The sequence below is a fragment of the Pogona vitticeps genome, chromosome 14, assembly GCF_051106095.1.
Source record: "Pogona vitticeps strain Pit_001003342236 chromosome 14, PviZW2.1, whole genome shotgun sequence".
In the NCBI taxonomy this organism is placed as follows: Eukaryota; Metazoa; Chordata; class Lepidosauria; order Squamata; family Agamidae; genus Pogona; species Pogona vitticeps.
The window spans coordinates 4,332,460-4,346,401 of record NC_135796.1 but is presented as its reverse complement, the minus strand read 5'-3'; the positions used below and the strand labels follow the sequence as shown (position 1 = coordinate 4,346,401).

General features: G+C 49.0%; 1 protein-coding gene across 3 annotated transcripts in view; it reads right to left on the bottom strand.

Moving 5' to 3' along the window:
• The window catches only part of BICDL1 (BICD family like cargo adaptor 1), a 93,284-nt gene extending 81,109 nt beyond the window's left edge, over positions 1-12,175 (bottom strand). Inside the window, exon 1 of one of the 3 annotated variants that reach the window (XR_013539171.1) lies at positions 11,291-12,175. Coding sequence is in view for 2 of the 3 variants with exons in the window: in XM_078381620.1 (XP_078237746.1) it covers positions 11,291-11,413 (123 nt within the window). In the remaining variant the exon portion in view is untranslated. The remainder of the gene's footprint in view (positions 1-11,290) is intronic. The other 2 variants (XM_078381620.1, XM_072983514.2) reach the window with 2 other exon arrangements.
• Between the last annotated feature and the right edge of the window lie 1,767 nt (positions 12,176-13,942).

Here is a 13,942-nt window from a genome sequence, read left to right as displayed (position 1 = left end):
AATGTAGAGTGCAAGTGTCTAAAATATACTAGTATTATGTAACTACTTGGTAAATGAATAACCAAACATGGAGCAAGAAATGCCAGATGTTCAAGCTGGATTAACAAAAGGAGGCACTAGAGATTATGTTGCAAATATATGTAGGCTACTGGAGTGTATCAAAGAAGTTCAAAAGAGAAACAGTCTATGCTTTATAGATTACAGCAAAGCTTTTTACTGTGTAGATCACTGAAAAGTATTCATTGTTCTAAAACAAACCAGTGTCTCACAACATTTGATTGTTCTTATGTATAACCTCTACTCTGGTGAAGAGGCTACTGTGCGGCTAGAATACAGAGAAACAGAATGGTTTCTCACCAGCAAAGGTGTCACACAAGGGTGCAGTTAATCTCCCCATCTGTTGAAATGGAAAACTGGAGGCAGAAAGTGATTGGTGGAAGAAACACCACTAATTAAAGATATGCAGATGCAAATTTATTACCGTCAGAAAATTGCAATGACTTGAAATGAATGGTAAGGAATGCAAAAGAATAAGGTGTGAAAGCAGAATATTAAGGTGACAAAGTCATGCCTACAGAAGAACTACAGAACTTTTAATGTTGACAACGAAGAAATCCAGATTGTTAAAGATTTTCTATATGTTGCTTTAATCACCGATCAAAATGGAGACCGTGGGCAAGCAATTAGAAGACAACTAAGACTTTCCTGATGCCCTTGACAAAGCTTCTCACGTTTGGAAGAACAATGACGAACAAACTACATACATTGTGCAAAACACAAGATATGACAGCTTCTGTTTTGTACCTAGACCTTTCAAAATGATAAGATTTAAGAAGGTTGTTTGTACCTTTTAGTCATACAGCCTGGTCATGCTCTGCATCTGTGCCTTCCTTTGCAAACTGAAAAGACAGCAATTTTGCACAGAGAATTCTGTGCAAATTTACAGATATCTAGATGGGAAAAAACCCTATCTATGCCTTGTTTCATTCTCATGCTGGAAGTGACTTCTCTCACAGAAGCTAGTGATTTTTCAGCAGGTTGTCTCAATGTGTCAAGAAACTCTATCTTTTCAAGAAAAAGTACTGTAACTCTGTGACTAGGCTTCAGATCTATAGATGCGGCTGCTGTTGTTTATGTAACCAAAGGGACGCCCCGTTACAAGAGAATGGGGTGCCCCCTCCAACGTTGGCAGAAACACACTCTGGGGGAGAGACCTATTAGGAGACTCTGTTAAAACAAACACACAAACAAACAAACAAACAAACAAAACAGCCCACTGAAAACTGAGCATAGGAAAACCCCCAGACTTAATGTTGGGAGCAAGCTGGGGGAAGGAATAAGGAGATCATTGGGATTGGAGTAGCAAGAGTCCCAACCATTGTGTAACATTTTTATATCTCCTCCTGTTGCTGGATTCAAGCCACTGATTAAGAATTTCTGTTCCAGCCAGCTGGAGGTATCATCATTCCTTTCCCGGCACAGCTGTGTGCCAGGCCATCCCAAAAGGTCAGTCTCCAAATCTCACAAGAGGTACGCAAACATGTTGTGCGAGAACGGAATTTTGGGCCAGCCTATACACACCAACACCAACCTCCCTACAGTGATTTGAAGCGGCAGGCTGAAAGGGGAAGCCAGAAGAGCCACCTAGCAGATTTGGATAACCACCAGGGTGATGCTAAGCATAACTGGAAGCCTCTTACAAGTCAGATTTTAACAGCAGGGCTCCAGAATGCCACGGATGTGCACATGGCTAAATGCTCCATGTGCATACCACCACCAGCATGCGAACTGGGCATAGGCATGCGTGTTTCTTTCCCTCCTCCTTTTTAGGGATCTCTGTCTAATCACTTTTAACCTGGCCCATAGGCCAGCAGTGTGAGCATATGCACAGCCGCCTAGAGTGGTCCTCGCTTGACCAGATAGGCGGGATATAAATAAAATAAATAAATAAATAAATAAACCACAGTATTATCCAAGTCACTCGACTGGCTTTAGATACTAAGCACCTTGCCTTGGGTGGATCAGCATGGCATCACTTAGTGTTCTTGGCCAGTGGCCGCCCATGACCTGCAGCCACCCTTAACAGTCATTACAGCTGCATCCAGAAAGAAGAAGGCCCCCCAATTACTGGTTTCAAAATCCCCAAACTGGTGGCTGCAGGTCTTGGGAAGAACTGTTAAATGGTGCCTAGTAGCCACCTCTCTTCCTTGTGCCCATGGTGCAGCAGAGACAGGGCTGGGCAGGGTCAAAGCTGTGGAATTTCTAAGGAGCAGGAACTATGGCATGATCTGGCCTCCCTCTGGGGCTTCCCTGTTCCCTCGGATAAGACTCGGGACAAAACAAACCGAAAAACAAGACCAGTCTTCCCAGGAACAGCATATTGTTGCAAGATCTCCAGATGGTCATGCAAAGAAGGTGAGGGTGGTTTGGTCTTGAATAGGCAATGAAGAGGCATTAACTTGACAAAAGAACTGCTCCCCAATTGTTAAGATGGGCAGATCTAGTCATCTTCTTTACTGGACTCTTCTTGTGGGGAAGAGACCGGCCCTTTGATGGCAGCCAGAGCCACTGCCTCCTGTTGCCTCTGTCTTTGCTGATGCCCGTTTGCTCGTTCTTTCCATCCTTCCAGAGCCAATCCGATACAGTATTCTTGAGGGAGGGGAGAAGGAGCTTCTCCTTCTCCTCAGTTCTAGCAAGAGGTCTGGAACCTTCAGCCCATCAGATCCTGGGTGGACTTCAACTCCCAGACGTCCAACCCGCCAGGGTTCCCTTACCAGAGTGGCTCTCCTATTCTCTAAAGATTTAACTGTTTCTGTTATTTAACAGTGTTTTTGTTCTGTCTTGCAAACTGCTTTACAGGCAATTAGGGACAAAATGTCTTTTAAACTGAATTTCTAAACAAATTCAAAATGACAAGGCACATTGCAAAAACTTTAAATATAATGAAACTGAAAAAATGCTGTTGCATCCAGGAGGGAATCTATGCTAAACGTATAACAAGCAGGTTGGAATAGAAGCCGTTTATGCAGTCAACAGCAGGCAGAGTGTTCTGTAAAGGATTTCTCAATGGCTGCCTCTAGTTTCCAAAAGCATTAACGCAGGAGGTCAGGGAAAGCACGTCTGGGGGATTTAGTGCAGTGAAGTCATTTTCCATCAGGAAAGAATTAAGGTCAGTTTATAGAGAAAGAGATGTGGGGGGGAAGCACAGCATAACACTAGAGCCGACAGATGGAATATCAGGAGTAAAAGACATTTTGAGCTTTTCTGATAGGAGTAGCAGGTTGCAGAGATGGAAAACACCCCTTAGCCCTAGAGAGTGAAAGGCTGCTTGAGCGATAGAGAAAAATGGTGGTTTTGTGGGGTTTGCAGGTAGAAGTTCGCTATGTGGCATCTTTAATCAGGGAAGAAATAAGACTCGTTTTTGAAATGATGTATAGAGACCCTGATACCCAGCATAAAACAATGCAGGAACAGCGGGCACCAATTATGTTGATGTTGCCAGAATTACACATTGGCTGTTGGGTGCTGAACTGGGGGGGGGGGGCTAGGGTTCAGGACTTGGACAGCTCCTATAAAGTTGAGTTAGATCCAGATTCTCTGCTACCCACAGCAACACTGGAACCATCAGTGTGGGAATTAAACAGCCCACTTTATTCTGCATTAGGCTGACCATGAATGGAGCCTTCCACCCAGTTCTTAGAGCGATGCTTTAAGAAAGACACGTAGAGATTGGACCAGGTTCAGAGGAGAGGGTCAAAAACAGTGTTGTCTAATACTGTATACAGCAGTTTGATACGCAGACATTCATCAAACTTGAGCCTCGTAGCCATGATCTCAGAGAGGACCCAAAAATTCAGAAACCTATCTTGAAGCAGATGAATAAACAATTTCTAGCTGTTCTCACCTGCAAAAGGAGCACGTCTTTTGTAAAACTAATGGATCTAACTTGAACATTAAAAACCAAATCGGTTTAAAAAACAACAACAACCTTTAGCCAGGCCCTAAAGACAAGCTCAAAAAGACGGACAGCAGTTCTGCTCCGGATGAAAAGTCCAGTTTTAGCTGTTTTTCAACCACAGCAGTTTTTTAAAAAATATATACCAAGAGATCTTTGCTGCTCCTTTCCTTCAGATAAGCTCATAGGGAACAAGGAATGTGGCTGCTAATTGAAAGGAAAAGCTCTTTCCCAGAGCTTTAACACTATAGTTCATAATATCACTGCTCGGCAGTATGACAGACAAAGTCCTACAAGGATAGGTGATATTTAGGGGGAGGAGGACCAAAGGAAAGTACCCCTCCGACGCTAATCTCTCACATGGCCAAAAGAAATTGGCTAAAGAACACTCTCACGTCCCAGAGAAGCAGAAGTGGAGAAAATTTGCTTTAAAAAAAAAAACTATAACTCCCAGCATCTGTAGCCCCCAAAAGGAGTCGCTCCCACCTCTGGCTGCCCACACCTCTTTTCTGCCCCTGCCCTGCCCTGCCTTCTCTTCACTTCCTCTGCCCAGAGGGAGGAACCATCTGCACCTTGCCAAAGATCAGGACCAGTCGCCAGACTCGCCACCCTCATTTTTAAAAAACAGAGGAAGTGAGAAAGAATGGGATCAAAGCGATGGGAAACCGTATGTGAAAAATAAGAAACACATCACACCTTGAAGGATGAGATTTTAGAAATCCCTCCTACATTGGTTCCTTCCAGGTTAAGGAAAGCTATGTTTCATGTAATACTGTGTTTCTATAACAAGGGCATTATATGATCATAATAATGTTTTTAAAAGTCTTATATAATGTATGGAAGTGAGAGCTGAACCATAAAGAAAGCTGACCACTGAATAATTGATGCCTTTGAATTGTGGTGCTGGAGGAGACTCTTGAGAATCCCCTGGACTGCAAGGAGATCAAACCTATCCATTCTGAAGGAAATCAACCCTGAATGTTCACTGGAAGGACAGATCCTATAGCTGAGGCTCCAGTACTTTGACCATCTCATGAGAAGAGAGGACTCCCTGGAAAAGACGCTGATGTTGTGAAAGAGTGAAGGCAGGAGGAGAGAAGGGGATGACAGAGGATGAGATGGTTCAACAGTGTCATCAAAGCAACCAACATGAATTTGATCAAACTCCCGGAGGCAGTGGAAGACAGGAGGGCCTGGCATGCTCTGTCATGAAGAGTCGGACACGACTGAACGACTAAACAACAACAAAATACTTAGGGTGAACCTACTTTCCAAATGCCAACTCTTTGGCATTAAACAAAATAGCACTTTCTAAGCCTAAAAGGGATCTACCAGCAAACCTAAGTGGGCAGCAATGTTTGCAGAAGTATTTGGGGGTAGGGTGGTGGTTGGGGGGGGCAGCCCATCAGAAAAACCTCTTTCCCCACTCCCTCCAGTGAGAACTGTGCAGGATTGTTAGCCACAAAATATCTGCTTGCGCTTGTGGCTAGGCAGCCTGTGCAAGAGGAGCAGTTTTGTCTCCTAGTTTCTGATAGAAACATCCAGCTGGGGCTGCTCAGCACCTTCAAGAAGAGCTACCTCGCCAGCTGGAACATTTTGTAGCAGTTCCAGAGGGGCACAACCAAAATGTCAGGGCCAAAGGCATTCCACATACTACTTGCCCAGCCGACATGGAGGCTCTTTCGCACAGCCCTGTGCCAGCTTCATTCCAGACCCACATTAGTGACCAACTCCTCCCATTCTTTATTTTTAAATCTCCCCATGGTTCATCACCTTTCTTTCTTTCTTTCTTTCTTTCTTTCTTTCTTTCTTTCTTTCTTTCTTTCTTTCTTTCTTTCTTTCTTTCTTTCTTTCTTTCTTTCTTTCTTTCTTTCTTTCTTCCTTCCTTCCTTCCTCCCTTCCTCCCTCCCTCCCTTCCTTTACTGATTGTATTTATATCCCGCCTATCTGGTCAAACGACCACTCTAGGTGGCTACTAACATAAATAACCATATATAAAATATAACAAAGTTTAAACATCAATAAAGAAGTTGATCAAGATGAAAGAAGGGAAGAAGAGAAAATATAAAAAAATAAAAGGAAAGGGGGAAAAAAATTAAAGCATTAGCTGGAGGGAAGGCCTGCACAAACATCCAAGTTTTCAGTTGGTTTTTAAAGATGCCCAGCGAAGGGGCTGCACGAATCTCCGGAGGAAGGTTATTCCTTTTGCCTCATCCTGACATTCAAACATATCCCTGCCTTTTTGACTTCTGACCTCTAAGGACCTCATCCTCTCAAATCATTTCCAAGGTCTTCAACAGCACCCCTCTCAACAGTGTTATACCAGGCTCCCATATAGCCCTGATTATGGGTCTAGACAAGAAGTTCTGCAAGGAAATGTGGGTTGGGGAACATATGAAAGAACCATTCCAATACCAGAAAGGCTGGCAGTAAAACTGGTAGCCAGCTTCTCTTGCTGCCACAGAGCCTGAAAACCGAAGGTGCCCTTTAGACTTCGAGCCTTCTAGACCAGTGGTCCCCAACCTTGGGCCTCCAGATGTTCTTGAACTACAACTCCCAGAAATCTTCACCACCACTTCAGATGGCCAGGATTTCTGGGAATTGAAGTCCAAAAACATCTGGAGGCCCAAGGTTGGGGACCACTGTTCTAGACTCTTCCTTCAGAACCCCTTTGAAAATTACCAGTCTCATTAAAACTTTAGCTTACCGTCCCCGAAGCCGGCCCTTTAGGATGCAATTCCCATCATCCCCAGGCAGCATCCTCTGAGGGATTTGGAATCCTTCATATCTGGGGAGCCTCAGTTAAGGGAAGCTGCTTTACATCAACTGCTTAGTCCTCAAATACCCGCAGTTTAAACAAAACTGTAACTCCTGGTATTCCTCGTCTCTTTCTTTTTCTCCTGCTTTCACCTACAATCTGAACCCTTCCCCTGATCACTCACACCCAGGACCTAACGATGGACGCCTCCTTACAATTTCTGTGCTTCTTTTCCTCCTCAATACAGTGGTGCCTCGCTAGACAGTTACTCCGCATGACAGTTTTTTCGCTAGACATTGACTTTTTGCAATCGGCATGGCGATTCGCGAAACAGTGATTCCTATGGGGGAATTTCGCTGGACAATGTTTGGTCCTTGCTTCGCAAACCGATTTTCGCTAGATGATGATTTTGACAGCTCCCTCCGCGCTCGCAAAACAGGTGTTTTCGGGATCTAAACTTCGCAAGACAGCGATTTAAACAACTGATCAGCGGTTCACAAAGCGGCTTTCCTATGGCCAATTTTCGCTAGACAATGACGATTCTTCCCCATTAGAATGCATTAAACAGGTTTCAATGCATTCCAATGGGGAAATGCTTTTTGCTAGACGATGATTTCTCTAAACAGCGATTTCAGTGGAATGGATTATCATCGTCTAGCGAGGCACCACTGTATACAGCAATGGCAGTGATATATAAAACTGTATGCTGGTCATTTGGCACAGGCCTGGTGACAGCCTGGAAAGGTTGGAGGTGGCAGTGTTTTTAAGTAAAACCCCTAGAATTTTCCAGCGAGATTCTCGCTATAAACTAAGAAGGCCAAGCTGCATGAACAGCAAGCTTCCCTAGGACAAATAAGAGCAGTTTAGGGGCTCTGGAAAAGAAAGATCTAATGCAAAGTTGAGTTAAGCGGGTGGTGTTTATGAACCTCTAGCAGCAGGTAGAACTACAGGTAGATCAAAGAGAATAAACTGTCCTTCAGCAATTCCTTGTAAGTTTAAGACAGACCTCAAAAGAAACCTGGGAGCATTTTTTAAAGAAAATAATAATAATAAAGCTTGTGGAAAGGAAATCTCCTTGTTGCTCCCCATGTTTTCTGCCCCTGCGCCATTGCTCTCCCCATGACCAACCCACAACATTTTACTGCCTGAGACAGAACAGTAAACGTTTCTCTTGATCCGTCCAAGTCAAGATGCACAGTACCTAAAACTAGATAACTTATCTGGAACCTGAGGCTGAAAACCCCACAAGAAATCCTCGCTTTGTCCGTTTGTAGTAAAAATATAATCGCAGCAAAGCAAATAATAAACAGTTTCCTGCCCTTTCAAGACACACCACATCTGTTGCCTAAGGATGATGCTCCGCTCTCCCCAGCAATAGAGCCAGCCCTGTTCACAGGCACATCGATTGGAGAGGGCATAAGCTGAGTCTCATTCTCCTGCTCCTATCAGGAGCTTGGGAGGGATCTGGCTTGGTGTTTTATCCTTTCCATACCAACTGCTCGGGGAGGCGTCTCGCTCTGTGAGTCAAAGCTTCAAGATAAATTAAAACAAAAAAACCAAGGGTTAAGTCCAGGGGATAAAGTGTTTTGGGTCATGTCCCAACAGCTGCCAAACATCTGGATGACTGGAAACACAGAGCCATCACTTAAACCCAACCTCCCACTTGCAAAAAAAAGAGAAAGAAAATAAAATAAAACAAAAAGTATATGCATAAAGACACCACACTGCAACGCACTAATATAGCAAGACTGAGGGATCACACAGGGCGAAACCAGTATGCCTCCAGTCCCACACACTGGTCACCTACAGAATACTACTAAGGATAACCAAGGGTAGAAAGACAGGACAAAATATCCAGAGCAGGGGTGACCAACGAATATGCTGCTAACCATGCGTCCTCCCTCTAAATTAAAAAAGGAGGCCATTTTCTGATCCCGGAAACTTGTAAGAACTGTCTTTTATTTGTTATAAAATGGTGGCTGTAAAGCCCGGCGGAGGAAAACTGGCCCCCAAATCTTCCCAAGTTGCCCACCGGTGACAGAGAGGGATGGAAGGAGAACAGATATGTTGGTTTCCCACTCCTGGCATCTGGGCCCAGTCTAGGGTTCAGGAGAGTTCATCTCCCTGTCCTGTTCTGTGGGCAAGGCCTCTGTAAATCATGCAAGGAAAGAAGGGTGTTGGCCCCCTCCTCGCCCCAGTTTGACAACTCAGGTGTCGGTCCTTCCCCAGGTTCGGTTGCCAGGCGAGGAGCGAGAAGACCTGGAGTGAAATCCTTGTTCAGAGGTCATGTTTACGGGTGAGCTCGGTACAGTCACAATCTCTCAGACTTGCCTACCTCACAAGGTTATTGTGAGAAGGAAAATGGGGAGGTGAACACGGTCTCCCCTGGAGGAAAGGTGGGATGCGTGTAGAAATAACAAGTAATTCAAAAGCGGGACACCTCCAGATGGAATGAACGCAACTGCCATATTCCACTACAGAACACATAACATGGTGAGCAAAGAAGTGTTGTTTTCGCAGTGGGGTCAATTAGATAGCCGTTGTCTTGATAAGCCGGCTGCTGAGTTAGATTTCTGGCTGCAGGGCCAGACTGTTGGGCCTTCAGGGAGAAAAGCCAGCCCTTGTAAGCTGCCCAGGGAATGGGAAACCAGGTCTGAGTATTTCCTACCTAGAAAACCCTAGAAAGGATCGCCATAAGTCACAACCAACTTGATGGCACGTAATCATTAGTTTTATAAACCTTCCTTTCTCCTTCCTGTCACCTTCTAGGTCTTAACAGCTGATGCTCTTACCCTTTCTGATTGTTAAAATTAGCTTTCAGCAACCTGGTGCCCTCTGGATATTTTTGACTACAACAACCATCACATGCTACAATTTCCAGAATCCCCCAAACTGCAAAGTCATTATCTACTCTGGCTCAGAGAGCGTGGTAGTTGCAACAGGCTGATGGGGGCTTCTAGTCATATACCTCTGGAGGAAACCAGATTTGGGAATAACATTTAGGACCAGTAGGCTGGGAAAGTTTATCCACAGGCTTTTGCTCAAGAGGGTCGCAACTCTAGGGATCAAAGGACAGATCCAGCAAAATGTGCTTCGTGGCCTTCCTGAGCATGTGCAAAATGCTTTCCCTTATGTGCAGGAAAACCACCACCACCACCCCAATGTTGGAGCAGTGTGATACCACGGCTCTGACTTCCCAGTACAAACTGCGAGATTTAAGCTCTGTTATAAAATGCCTAATCCCAGATGTACAGGCCTGGGAGAAAAGAATATACATATATGTAATTACCTAGGACAACGAGACAAACTGAATGACCCAAATGAGGGCCGGCCCTACCATTAGGGAGCAGGAGGCAAATCTCTCTGTCTCTAGATATGGGATATCATGAAAGGACAGCAGATTTTACCGTTATTTTATTCTTTCAAAACATTCACTTATATCCTTCCAGAAACGGAGGGGTGATTGAGATTCCCCCCCCCCCCCCGGGCTCTTATGCTACTGTCGATCCACAGTTGGCCCTCCTCTCATGAGACTGGATGCAGCAACTATCTTGGGTGGCGGGGGGGGGGGCGGCTGCCACATCCTTCTTCCAGGTGTTCTTCCTAATCCCCTGGGGGGACCTTTTCCCTCTGTTCAGGAACGCAGCCGTGTGGGCCACACCGTGCTGTGCTTCGCATCCTTAACCGTCCCTGCTGCCTTCATTGTGGGAGTCAAGTTCAGTATTCGAGTCCAGCGGCCACCCGCAGATGGAATGGAAGGGCGCACCACCTTGTCCTTTGACTCAGGCAGATAATAAATGCCTTGGGCCAGCATGGGGAGGGCAGGGCTTTGGCTGCTGTGCCCCAGGCAGCTAAAACGTCTGGAGGTACCCTAGCATGAGTTATGTTTCTGGAGTGGGGGCTTTATTACTCTTGCCACCTGATCACCCTGAATACATCCCATCTTATCTGATTTTGAAAGCTAAATTGGATCAGGTAGGACTGTGGAGGGGGGCAGAATCCTGGGAATCCCTGTGGCCACCCAGAGGGACAGGTATGTCCATCCCACATGATATAACTTGGCTTTGGATATTCCTAGTTGCCTCCGGCAGCAAAATCTCTTGCCTCGGCCCACATGCTGGGAGAAGGGCCCTTCTCACTCTCCTTAAGGCAGCCTGTCTGAATCATCCTGCTTCTGAAGAGGAAAGGCTGGGGGGTGGGGTGGGAGGGGTGTCCTCCCTTGTCCCTCCGTCCGGCTCCCTCTAACGACCTTCCTCTAGCTCCTGTGTCCCTGATTATATAGGGCGACCTATAAGGGAAATCACCTTGCCGCCTGGGGAGAGACGGAGGTGCAGAACAGGCCACTCTGCTTTAGGCCAGCCCAGCACAGGGAGGAAGCTGGGGGCGGAGTGGGGGGGGAAGAGAGAAGATTTGCTGCGGTGCGCCTCAGGCGGCCGGATAACTTGGGGCGGCGCTGGCCCAGATACTTTCCACGCAGCATCCCTGAGTCATAGGCCTGCGTGGGGGGCCCCGGCTCTCTCTCTCTCCCCAGCAGGCCTGCCCTGCGCCTCCTGCCTCCTCCTCGTTCCGGGGCTCACCTCCAGCTTGTCGGTCAGCTCCTTGTGCATGCGCTCGTACTGGCGGCTCATGTCCTGGTTGCGCTCCAGCAGCGCCTTGCCGAGCCGGGCGGCCAGCACCAAGTCCTTCTCCTTCTGCCTCATCAGCGAGAGCAGCTCGGGCTCCGAGGGCGAGGGCGAGGCGGGCACCGGCGGGGGAGGCACCGGCAGAGGCGGCGGCTCGGGGGGCTCCCCGGCGGCGGCCAGCAAGGCCAGCTCCTCCTCCAGGGCCAGCTCCAGCTCGGCGGAGCCCAGCAAGGCGGCGGCCGAGGGGGGGCGCCAGGCCGGCGGCGGGCGGGGCGGGCGGGAGGCTCCGGCTCTCCTTGGCGGCGGCGGCGGGGGCGGCTGCTGGGGGCGGCAGCGGCAGCGGCGGCGGGCCCGGGCGCTCCATGCGGCGGGCGCTGTCCAGCTCGGGAGGTGCTGAAAGGGGCGCCGTCCCTCCTGCCGCCGGGGCCGGCAAGCAGGAGGCGGAGGACATGGCCGGGCCCCGGGCCACTCCAGGCTAGGCGAGCCGAGGGTGCCCGGAGCCCGCACCGGGGGGGTCGCCGCGTGGTCCTCCCGCTCCTGGGCGCCGGGGACGGGCGAGGCGAGGCGAGGCGCGACGGGGACGGGGAAGGCGCGGGAGGGCGGGCGGGCGGGCGCCGCCGCCGCCGCCTACTCGCTGGGGTCTGCCGGGGGCTCAGCTGGGCGCGCTCCAGGCCTTCCGTCCGGGCTGCGGGGGGCTCGTCGTCGCCCGCCTCGTCGCCGCCGCCGCCGCCTCTTCCTCCTCCTCCTCGCCGCCGCCGCCGCCGCCTCCCCTCCTGCTCCCGGCCCGGCTTTGCAGCGCGGCGGCCCGCGCCCCATCTCCGCCGAGGCGCCGGGAAAACATCGCGGGCTGGGCGCTTGGGCGGGGGCGCGCGCGCTCGGGCGCCGGGAAGGTGCCCGCCCGGACGGCCGCCTGCCTGCACGCCCGCCCCGCCCCGCCCCGCCCCGCCCCGCCCCGCCAAGCCGGCTCCGATTGGCCCAGGCCGGTGACTCCACCGCCCGCCCCACAGGTGCGCCCCCCCCCGCCCGGACCTTCCCGACGCCCCGGCCCCGCGTCTCCCGGGCGGGAGGAGGGGCTGGGGAGGTCCGCCGTATTCCGCTTCTAGAACGCCCACCCCCGCTAATGCGGCCCTCCAGGGAGCTGGGCTGGGGTGGGGACTACAACTCCCATCAGCCCCAGGCGAAGGAGGCCCAAACCTCCCGGAGGCTCTCAGCCCGGCAGTGTTGGACAGCCTCCTCCAGGGACCCCAGTTCTAAGGTGTCCCTACCCCGCCCTTAGGGGGCGCTCTGCCCTGCTTCCTTGACCTGGATAGGCGGGAAGCCCCCGCCCCGCACCGCCCTCCTCCTGCCCCATAGCCCTCTCCCAAAGGACTCTTTCCCCCAGCCCTACTGCTGCCGAGCGGGTGGTCGTTGGGGTTTTCTAGTCTGACTTCCCTCCAACTAGCCCCAGGGGGCATCTGTGGCTTTCCTACCCCCCAGCTGAATCCCGCTCCCCAGTTTATTCCTGCTCCCCAGCTGATCCCCACCGCAAATCTCACGGGTGGGTCGCCCAGAGACAGAAGGGAGTAAGGAGGAGGGAAGGGGGCCTGCCTGACAAACAAGTCTTCACTTGGCCCTGTTAAATATCTTAAATCCCAGGGTGTAAAATCCAGGGAAAATCCAGACTTGCTTTGCAATCCTGTATATCACGACACAGTAGTATACCCCATTGAATTCATTGGGTCGACTCCCTGGTAGGTGGTTGCAATCCCAATATACTTAGCAGGGAATTAAACATGTAGATTCAGCAGCAATCCTAAATACACATACCAGGGAATTAAGTGCCTTTGGGTTCAGCTGGATTTACTCCTGGTAAACAGCCTTCAGCTGGCAATATTAAATATCACAAGTCCCAGGGTATTTTCATAGCCACTGTAATGATTTATCTTCCCCCCCCCCAAAAGTCATTATTTAGCTGACATTAATTAGCACCATTGTAATTAATAAGTTCTGGGGCTTACTTCTAAGTAGGCATCAAAGATTCGCACTGTAATTGGAGTATATATTTTCATGTAAAGCTTTTTTTTTTTTGCCCATTTTAAAGTCCTTTTAACTTACTTTTCTGTACTCTAGTTCCAAGGCAATTTAATAAATGCAAAGCAACAAATCAAAGAAAATGATACGTCCAAAATGAAGACTTTAAACCCAACACCCCGTGATCCGTACTTTGACCTTTCCAAAAGTCAAAGCTATATCTGCCTACCCAAGAGTAGAATAATATACATCACTACACCTTTGTTTTTCTGAGTACCTGTACAGGACTAAATGGCTACAATCCTCAGGACACATGGCAAAGAATAAGCCCATGAAACTCCCTTTTTTCCTGCTACAGAAAGAGACACCAGTTGCTCTGCGTTCATTGTCCTCACAATCACTAGGAAATAAGTGAGACCCTACAGATGTTTCTAGTCCACAGTTCCCATGATCCCTCACTCCTAGTCTTCTTGATTAAGACTGCTGGGAGTTGAAGTCAATCGAGATCTAGCACAACGTCCGCTAGGAGTGGAAGACAACGTTCATGTATTTGCTGATAGGAACTCTACTCATGAGGTTGTGGACATGAAGAGGCCG